This window comes from Sinocyclocheilus grahami, unplaced genomic scaffold, assembly GCF_001515645.1.
Source record: "Sinocyclocheilus grahami isolate Dianchi unplaced genomic scaffold, SAMN03320097.WGS_v1.1 scaffold615.1, whole genome shotgun sequence".
In the NCBI taxonomy this organism is placed as follows: Eukaryota; Metazoa; Chordata; class Actinopteri; order Cypriniformes; family Cyprinidae; genus Sinocyclocheilus; species Sinocyclocheilus grahami.
The window spans coordinates 508,126-518,849 of NW_015505794.1; the positions used below are offsets into that span (position 1 = coordinate 508,126).

Sequence of the window (10,724 nt, forward strand, 5' to 3'; positions counted from 1 at the left end):
TGCGTGTATACTGTGTATATTTATTATGTATATATAAATACAAACACATGCATGTATATATTTAAGAAAAATATGTTACGTTTATATATTAAATATATTTTTATATAATATAAATTATATGGATATAAATATATACATGTAAATATTTTCAAAATATATACTGTGTGTGTGTATTTATATATACACATAATAAATATACACAGCACACACAGATATATTATGTAAATAAAAACTTTTATTTTGGATGCGATTAATCGCGATTAATCGGTTGACAGCACTAGAGTATAAACTAAAACATATAAAAAGATGTTATCAGTAAGTCAGCGGTACTGTAAAACTAGTTTGTACTGAAGGCAGGTAACCTAGAAAGATACCAACCCATTTCCAAAAACTCATTAAACAAGCTGAAAGCATTAACATCAGTCAGGTCGTAGTTTTCCATCCAGTTACGAAGCTTGCAGAGGTCACATGGGTCGAAGTTGCCCTCCTCCTCTCGACATGCCTTCCGGTAACAGTTACCACACTTTCTGCGCATCGTCTTGGCTTTCGTCCGCTTAAAACACAGCTTTAACCAGCTGTGGTCACCAACAAAGGAAAAGAAGCAAAGACAGAAAATGAGAGAGAAATACAAATAAATCCAAAGTTTTTTTTATCTGGAAAAATATGAAGATTTTATCTTATTTGGGTTTTAGTGCATACAGTATTTTAGAAAACACTTACGGCACTGTGAACTCAAATATGTTGTTGATTGTTTGTTTGAGCAACAGAATAACAGCCATCTGGATGAAGAGATCTGTAAGGCAGCCACTTGGATGACACTAAATCACAGAATTTTTTTGTTTGCAATTAGATTCACACTTTGACTAAAGGTGTCTGACAAATGCAGAAATATAGCTAAATATGCATTTCGAAATATAAATGTAAAATAAAATAGTACTGGCATGACGTACCTCTTCAAGTCTCCATTTCCCTGCAATTCGAACATAGTTTCCTGGATAGCCATTGATCCTAAGTACAGCATAAAGAGATGCTTTGAATAGTCTGCCATGCACAAGAGAAAATAACTACAAAAGCATACACACAATTACCTTCCTAGAAAGAATGCCACATAAAATAGAGATGAGAAGAGAGTAAAGAATTGAAATGTGAACATCTTCACTGTGAAGCTCTTCTCTGTGGCTGCAAAAGAGCGGGGTTTTTCTGAAAATAAACAGGTATTACTATATTTTAGTACAGGTAGTTTGTCCGTTTATTATTAATGTACTCGATTTCATGCTAACAACATTTAATACCCACCGAACTCACACAGTTTGAAGGCCACAATTTTGTTGACCTGAAAAGAAATGAATCTATTATTTTCTTCCAAGCAATTTCTTCCCTCATTGGACAGTTTATCTAGCAGTACTTACCCGAGTCATGACCTGAATAGTAATGTAGTGCAGCACTGCTCCAGATAACATGGCTATTGTGGAGGAATGATCACGCAGAAAGTGCCACGTGCTTTGGGACAACAATATTGCAGTTAAAACACGGCAGATGACCAGGGCATGGGTCAGACCTATGATCACCACCAGCTGAACACAATGAAGATAAATTATTATTTGTTACATGGTTTGTTTGGATGTGTAAGTAGTAAGTGAAAGTTTCTCACCACTAATGTGACCAAAAGAAGCACCACGATGCTGCGCAGGTAGGAATGGCTGAACTCTTTTGGCTTACACTTGGGGTTATTTACGATCTCCAAAATCAATTCTTCCTGTGCATAGACCAAGTTATTTGGCTCCATTAGAAGACGCACCTTAAATATGCTAAAAGTGATGAGGAAAAAAGTAATAACCCTTACCTCCTCCTCGCACCAGTCAAACACTTTCCACTTTGACACATGCAGAGCTCGATGTCTCTTCCACAGCTCCAAGAACAGGGTTGCTAGTCAAACAACATCACAGTACTTCAACATCATTGTCATATATCGCATAGAAATATGGATTTCATTTTTGCTAAATGGCAAAAACTCACCCCAAATTGCCATGAACATGGCAAAAGCCACCGTCCCTTCATTGTCGAATAGTTGGCTCACCTGTTTGTAAGCATTTACTTTGTTAACACAACTAGTCAAGAACACACAGAGAAGCACTGGCAGATAATAGTGCCGTTTATTTTGAATACACACTACAGTTCAAACGTTTGGGTTAGTAAGATTGCTTTTTGAAAGAAATGAACACTTTTACACTTTTAGTAAATATGTACTACAAATAACAATGACATTTATAATGTCGCATCAAAATATTTCTTATTCAAATATATGCTGTTCTTTTGAACTTACTATTCATCAAAGAATTCTGAAAAAAAATAATGGTTTATACAAAATTGTTAAGCACCACAACTGTTTTCAAATCAGCATATCAGAATGATTTCTGAAGGATCATGTGACACTGAAGACTAGAGTAATTACTGCTGAAAATTCAACTTTGCTGTCACAAAAAAAATATTAAAATAGAAAACATTTGTTTTAAATTGCAATATTATCTCACAGTATTAGAGTTTTAACAGTATTTTCGATCTTATAAATGCAGACTTGGTGATCATAAGAGACTTCTTTCAAAAACATTCAAAACCCTTACCAACCCCTATCTTTTAAATGAACAACAATATTCAGCACTTTTCAACACTATTAACTGTTGTATATGATATACAACAATTAAAGGGTTAGTTCACCCAAAAATGAAAATTCTGTCATTAATTACTCACCCTCGTGTTGTTCGAAGCCCGTAAGACCTTCGTTCATCTTCGGAACACGATTTAAGATATTTTTAATGAAATATGAGGGCTCTCTGACCCTCCCATAGACAGCAAGGTAACTACCACGTTCAAGGTCCAGAAAAGTGGCGTGTGGCGGCGCTGACCCAGATCCGGCGTGATGACGTCATGATGCTGGATCTGGGTCAGCGCCGCCAAACGCTCGCGTCATGATACTGTCGTGAACTTGCATCCAAAGTGACGAAAAATGTGGAATAAAGTCGTTATTTTTGTTTTCTTTGCGCAAAAAAGTATTCTCGTAGCTTCGTAACTTTACAGTTGAACCACTGATGTCACACGGACTACTTTGTCGATCATCTTGGTACTTTTCTGGACCTTGAACGTGGTAGTTACCTTGCTGTCTATGGGAGGGTCAGCGAGCCCTCAGATTTCATCAAAAATATCTTAAATTGTGTTCCGAAGATGAACGAAGGTCTAACAGGTTTGGAACAACACGAGGGTGAGTAATTAATGACAGAATTTTCATTTTTGGGTGAACTAACCCTTTAATAGTGTCGAAAAGTGCTGAATTATAATTAAACAGCTATTTGTTTATTCACTGACCTTGGCATATGTACAGGTGTCAGACAGGTTCCACACGCTGCATCTTATGTCACATCTTGGGCACATGATGATGTTGGAGTCACAGACTTCATGACTGTAAGAACACACCACAATACACAAACACCAACAGCAATTTAGAGAGAATTGGGTGTAGATTCAAATCAGATTAATCTGACTGAATTTGATCTGTCATCTGTCTCTACACCTCAACACTCCCGTGAATCTGTTTGCTCTAAATATACTCACATGAGCGGACTTGTATTGAAGAAGGCAAGGCCGTACAAGAACACAACAATACCAATAACAGCTGCAGGGACGAGCATGCGTGTGTACCAGCCCAGCCACAGGTAATACAGTGCCACTTTCTCCCCGAAATAGTCCCTAAAAGTAACGTGCATACAGACAGTGTTAAAAAAAATATGATCCAGAGACAGAGAACAAGATAAAACAAGGAGTACTTACTTGATATCAGTGACAGGCTGTTGAAAAAGCTTCATTACTGCCAACCAGCTTGCCCACTTCTTCTTTAGGTTTTTCTGCTCTTTTTTCTGAAGAGACAAGTCAACAATGTTTAACACAACCTTTTAGAATAAAAAGCTCAGCTATTTATTTTATGATTCGTTTGGCTACAGTGTAGATGAATATAACAAATAAGGGCTTAAAGACATTTACCTCATGCAGACAGAAGGTGGACTCAAAAGCACCTTGACACAACAGGTCCCTAAGGCCCTCTTACAGAGTAAAATAGTGGATAGAGACATTGATAATATTAGACTCAGTTTTTGTCCCTTTCTAATATGTCTTAAAACAAATTGAACATGAATGGGTGTTTCTATTTATATCTGAGGCCTTTTAATATGTGCTTAGGCAAATGTAAACACATTTAGATTCGATTTAGTTTTAAATTACACCCATTTTATGTATAGCTTTTTTTATACAATGTTTTTGAAAGGCTTAATGATGAAAAGAAAATCTTAAAACATTAAAACAAATCTTAATGACCCCAAACTATCAAAAGGTAGTGTAAATTCTTAGTTTCAGGTTCAGAATGAGACAAGACAACAATGGGGGAAAAAAAGATGAACTGAAAGTGAAAATGAAAATGAAAGACAGAGAGAGGAAAAATGTACCTCCTGATCCTATAAAGGTATTGTTCAAGACAAAGTGGACAATCCTGATTCTATGAAACATGGAAATAGAAACTCATTACAAAAGCTTTGAATGGAACAACAGATTTCAAATGCATAATTACTGTGACCCTCACCTGGTGCACAATGAGACGGACAAGTCACACTTTTGCTCTCCACTCCAGTTACAGGCATCAGACACCTTTAGTAAGTACTTGTACTTTGCAAAAATCTCCTCAGGTGCACAGACACCGAAGAACACCTTTCCAGCATCTTCAATTCTCTGTTCAACAGAAATGAGAGCCTTAAGTAAGAACATTTTATAAGAACTGAAAGACACAACACTAATGTGTGTGACGGTGACATAACATACAGTCACTTTAATGTTCTTCTGTTTCAGTTCACAGATAAAGGCATCCTGCTTCTTGAAGATTCGGTCCTCCATGTCCTCCACTTTATCAGCCACCAGGACATAGTCATATAATCGAGGAAGGTACAAGTTATGCTGAATGAAACAAAAGCAGAAACAACTAGGTTAAGACAGAGAGAATCTAGCAGCAGACATGCTATTTTTCTGGGAATATCAATTATCGATCAGATGACTGTATTATTGCTGACTGTTGCTTTTGTGTCGGTATGTGTCTGTGACTGTCACTTGGTTTTCTCAGGAAGTTTAGGTCATGCAAGGCAAGTGGTGATGTGAATGTGGCATTATGACCATAGTGTGGTAATTTATCATGTGCTTTGCATGTGTATTTCTTATCATAACTGAACATGTGCTCATGTAAAAATATCACTGTGTGTGGTGACTATTGTATTGAAGCCAGTTGGTCAACAAATGCACAAAAACACATGTGGCATGGTTTCTTTTCATACCTGTGATGGAAGTAAAGGCTCATTTCCATTGTCCAGCTCATGCAAAGCCACATCTTCCTGCAATACACAGGAATGACAAAGAATAAGTAAAGAACACTTTATATGCATAAATATGTGAACTCCCTCAGTCTGAATCTGAATTCTACATCTGCTGCCACTGTCCCTCATGTATTGTGGACAGCAGAAGACTTCTGTATGTACTTAAAATTAATCAACCCAATCTCTTTAACTGACATACTGTAAAGGAAAATGTGCATAATGCAAACTGACATTTGTTTGTGAAGCCAGCCTTATCTCAATTGAAACGCAAATGTCTAACCCATCCTCATGCAAGTTATTACAGTGACAGCTGGACAGTAATACTTAATGACTAACCTTTATACTATAAAAAGCAAACTGACCATATTATAACAGTGGGATCCTTTTTTTTTTACAATGAAGATTTTTGCTCACATTGCTCACATTTAAAAAAATTTTTTAATGAGTATAAATCAATTTTACTAGCCGTGTCAGGTTTTTGGATCCAAGTGTATCTGGACTTCAGTGGAGCTTATTTACAGTCTTTCAGAAACCATGTGTTTGTGAAAAAATGGGATGTGAATTATATTATAGGATTATGCATATCATTTATAATGTCAAAGGACATGAAACAAATCATCTATGTAAAAAAAAATCTGAACTTTTTTTTCATAAAATAACTTCTTCTGGCAGCGTTTTAAAGCTGTATTTCTTCTTCCTGTTCTATATTTTACTTTCTGTTTGACAGAAGCTATTACTGCTGGTATGACTACAGGTCTAGACATGCCATTGGGTAACCTTTTATAATACTACAACAATTGTCTGAGTGTGTGTCGGAAAGACAGAAACACTGAGAAATCACTAGGAACGTGGATTTTGATTCTTCACCTCTGCCTTACATAATCATTAACTAAAGCCACGATAATTAAAGTATGTTTCTTGCTCTAAGACATTTAAAGCAGCACAGCCTCAAGACAAATAACGTGTTCAACTACATCAACACCATTATTCATTCAGTTTTTGCATACATTTTATGCAATACGAACACATCATGATCATTTTACTCAAAATCTCACAACATCCATTAACAATGAGTCTAAAACATCTAATCCATAAAATAAATAAATAAATAACTATATTTTTAGTAAAAAAAGTGAATGAGCTGTCTGAGTAAAACACGAGTGTACAGTATGTTTACAGTCACAGCAAAGCCTCTTTTCTGAAGCATACACCTGAAAGTTCTCAGCAACAAGATGTTCAGGTCCGGTGAGTGTTCCTCAGAAAAGTTTGTCATCTTCTGAGGACATCAATCCCTCCTAAATAACACTGTTATATCTTTGTGAAATAACTACATTACACACATTTTAATAATTCAAATGAGACAGTTATTTTTCATCCCAGTACAGTCATTCACGAAGGAAAAAATATATAGTCATAACAGGTTTGGTCTTGCTTGACAGAAGACTGTAAACAACTAGTTTAAACAGTGCTATGGGATATACTGTTACTGTAAATTGCCTCTCTATATATTGTGGAACATATTGTTTCAGTAAGATTAGCCAATGATGTTTACGACAGGGTGAGTGCAACACAGAAACTGCTTCTACTGTACTGAAAATTATATATTTAAGGGTATTTAAAGTATACCGCATATTTTTCATTCTAAATAGCTCTATTTAGTCAGAAAACAGCACTAGTCTTTTCTCTTCACATGAACGATCAAAAGTCTCTCATTGACCAATTAAATGAATAAACACTTGACTTCAAGATCAATCACAGAGACAGGCCTTTACCTATGCACCTTCGAAACCTGCAATACGCGCACACACACACACACACACACACACACACACACACACACACACTGTACCTCTCGATCAGTGAAGAACATCCTCATCAAAGTTCCCAAAGCAGATCAGTTAAGCAGGCTATAGACAGACTAACGTCGGTGTCTCCTCGTTTATCCTCACATAGCCGAGGACCAGCTCTAACTGATGCAAGAAATTAAAACTAACTGAGAGCGATCGAATCTCAGTGTGGACTTCCGCATTTTCATGTTTAAGAGATCCGCAAGCACGACGGTATGCTCGTGCCAGTTACCTTTACAGGTGAGACCACATACGTCATCGCTTTCTGTTGAAGGGAGGAGCTGAGGCTTCTTTACTGTCGATACACACATATTATTACTGATAACGAGAGATCGCAACTCAACTTAGCCTTCTTCTTAAAGGGGTCATATGATGCTGCTAAAAAGAACAGTATTTGGTGTAACGAAATGTGTTTATGCGGTTTAAGGTTCAAAAAACACATTATTGTTGCTCCTCTATGCCCCGCCTTTCTGAAACGCGTCGATTTTTACAAAACTCATCGCGCTGAAAAAGCGAGGTGTGCTGTGATTGGTCAGCTATCCAGTGCGTTGTGATTGGCTGAATACCTCAAGCGTGAGACGGAAATGTTACGCCCCTCACATACTGTGATGATGCCGTCAGTCCGGAGTAGTGTTGCCAATTTAGCGAGTTTGTCGCTAGATTTAGCGACTTTTCAGACCCCTTGGCGACTTTTTCTTTTTCCAAAAAACTTCGACTTCTTGGACAAACCTTAGCGAGTCTCTGTGATCGCTGGTACTGACGCACCTCTCTCTGCATCTGCTCTGTTCAGCGAGCGGCTGAGAGGAGCAGCGCCTTCAGTTAAAATAGATATTATGTTGCTTCTCTAATTTTACATGCACATATAGCCGAAACCACAGCACAGCAATTGTCCGTGTCTTGTCTTTTCTTATGTGCGTTTCATTTCATCAGACGATGGCTCAAATATAAAGCAACATTTTTGTGCAGATTAACGTCTTGGAAGGGAGAGCTGGTTATGTAGTCTTAAAGGGCCACATTTCAGTCACTATTTCATATTTATTCTGTTGTCTGACAACAGAAACAGTAATATATATAAATTAAAACAATTTTATTGATAATTTGGCTGCGTTAAAATACAGTATGTGAGCACAGAGAGACAAACAAATGTAAAAGGCAACAGACGCGATGACATCATGAATATGCTAATTAACGTATGACGTCATCTGGCGACATTTAGCTTTAGCTACTTTCTATTGAAAGAAGTTGGCAACACTGAGCCGGAGCAACGAGAAAAAAAACATTAAAACCCATTACAAACCAGCCATTTGTTGCATCCAGTGGGGACATAATTACTGATTATAATGACTTATACTGTCTTTTAACGCTTTGCGTTGCATCGCGCTGCATAAACATAAAACCCTGTCTGCATTTGTGATCGGAGAAATGACAAACAACAAGTGCTACTCTACACTGCCCAAAACTCGCGTTTGAATCATCAGTGGCAAATCCTTTAAATGAAAACGTACTTACAGTCTGTGAGTCAGAACTGGCAGCATTGTAGTCTACTCTCCCAGGATCAGGAAACAGTCCTCCACAAAATGTGCTGCACACATCTGAATATTTGGGTTAAACTGTTCTGGAACAGTGTTGTAAATACAACTTAACCACTGATTTCTAGTCGTGTTCTCTTTTGGAAGACCAAACAATGTAATTTCGCTTTCACAACGAAACACACGGCGGCCTAGCGTGAGCAGAGGCGGCGGGCTTGAGAATGGTGTGGCCGGCAGATTCGACGAAGGAGCGGCAACCACATGTGACGACCCCGGGCTGGACTCCGCTTGGTCCACAGTGAAAGCCGATCCGGCGATCCACAGCACTAAGTTGATGTATTCCCTCAGAGACCAGCACGGATCAGCTCTAGGCATGATGAAGCGGATATCGTCCTCTTTTGGAAGGCCAAACAAAGTAGTTTCGCTTTCACAACGAAACACACAGCTCTTCACGACATGGCGACGGCAACAATACTACAGCGAGAATAAAAGTTATGCCTTCTTTCTTTGCGTGAACATAGAACAGTATTTGGTGTAACGAAATGTGTTTATGCGGTTTAAGGTTCAAAAAACACATTATTGTTGCTCCTCTATGCCCCGCCTTTCTGAAACGCGTCGATTTTTACAAAACTCATCGCGCTGAAAAAGCGAGGTGTGCTGTGATTGGTCAGCTATCCAGTGCGTTGTGATTGGCTGAATACCTCAAGCGTGAGACGGAAATGTTACGCCCCTCACATACTGTGATGATGCCGTCAGTCCGGAGTAGTGTTGCCAATTTAGCGAGTTTGTCGCTAGATTTAGCGACTTTTCAGACCCCTTGGCGACTTTTTCTTTTTCCAAAAAACTTCGACTTCTTGGACAAACCTTAGCGAGTCTCTGTGATCGCTGGTACTGACGCACCTCTCTCTGCATCTGCTCTGTTCAGCGAGCGGCTGAGAGGAGCAGCGCCTTCAGTTAAAATAGATATTATGTTGCTTCTCTAATTTTACATGCACATATAGCCGAAACCACAGCACAGCAATTGTCCGTGTCTTGTCTTTTCTTATGTGCGTTTCATTTCATCAGACGATGGCTCAAATATAAAGCAACATTTTTGTGCAGATTAACGTCTTGGAAGGGAGAGCTGGTTATGTAGTCTTAAAGGGCCACATTTCAGTCACTATTTCATATTTATTCTGTTGTCTGACAACAGAAACAGTAATATATATAAATTAAAACAATTTTATTGATAATTTGGCTGCGTTAAAATACAGTATGTGAGCACAGAGAGACAAACAAATGTAAAAGGCAACAGACGCGATGACATCATGAATATGCTAATTAACGTATGACGTCATCTGGCGACATTTAGCTTTAGCTACTTTCTATTGAAAGAAGTTGGCAACACTGAGCCGGAGCAACGAGAAAAAAAACATTAAAACCCATTACAAACCAGCCATTTGTTGCATCCAGTGGGGACATAATTACTGATTATAATGACTTATACTGTCTTTTAACGCTTTGCGTTGCATCGCGCTGCATAAACATAAAACCCTGTCTGCATTTGTGATCGGAGAAATGACAAACAACAAGTGCTACTCTACACTGCCCAAAACTCGCGTTTGAATCATCAGTGGCAAATCCTTTAAATGAAAACGTACTTACAGTCTGTGAGTCAGAACTGGCAGCATTGTAGTCTACTCTCCCAGGATCAGGAAACAGTCCTCCACAAAATGTGCTGCACACATCTGAATATTTGGGTTAAACTGTTCTGGAACAGTGTTGTAAATACAACTTAACCACTGATTTCTAGTCGTGTTCTCTTTTGGAAGACCAAACAATGTAATTTCGCTTTCACAACGAAACACACGGCGGCCTAGCGTGAGCAGAGGCGGCGGGCTTGAGAATGGTGTGGCCGGCAGATTCGACGAAGGAGCGGCAACCACATGTGACGACCCCGGGCTGGA

The 10,724-nt window shown here is 38.4% G+C and overlaps 1 protein-coding gene across 1 annotated transcript in view; it reads right to left on the reverse strand.

The window, feature by feature from the left end:
* ano9b (anoctamin 9b) overlaps positions 1–7,472 on the reverse strand; it is a 10,159-nt gene extending 2,687 nt beyond the window's left edge. The window contains exons 1-18 of the mRNA XM_016241221.1: positions 7,252–7,472; positions 5,364–5,420; positions 4,861–4,992; positions 4,625–4,770; positions 4,491–4,540; positions 4,033–4,091; positions 3,823–3,908; positions 3,607–3,741; positions 3,361–3,454; positions 2,017–2,077; positions 1,844–1,926; positions 1,652–1,756; positions 1,410–1,574; positions 1,297–1,333; positions 1,089–1,200; positions 951–1,008; positions 721–818; positions 379–575 (exon numbers count right to left, since the gene is read on the reverse strand). Coding sequence (XP_016096707.1) covers positions 379–575; positions 721–818; positions 951–1,008; positions 1,089–1,200; positions 1,297–1,333; positions 1,410–1,574; positions 1,652–1,756; positions 1,844–1,926; positions 2,017–2,077; positions 3,361–3,454; positions 3,607–3,741; positions 3,823–3,908; positions 4,033–4,091; positions 4,491–4,540; positions 4,625–4,770; positions 4,861–4,992; positions 5,364–5,420; positions 7,252–7,278 — 1,702 coding nt within the window. The 5' untranslated portion in view covers positions 7,279–7,472. The remainder of the gene's footprint in view (positions 1–378; positions 576–720; positions 819–950; positions 1,009–1,088; positions 1,201–1,296; positions 1,334–1,409; positions 1,575–1,651; positions 1,757–1,843; positions 1,927–2,016; positions 2,078–3,360; positions 3,455–3,606; positions 3,742–3,822; positions 3,909–4,032; positions 4,092–4,490; positions 4,541–4,624; positions 4,771–4,860; positions 4,993–5,363; positions 5,421–7,251) is intronic.
* Positions 7,473–10,724: the final 3,252 nt, after the last annotated feature.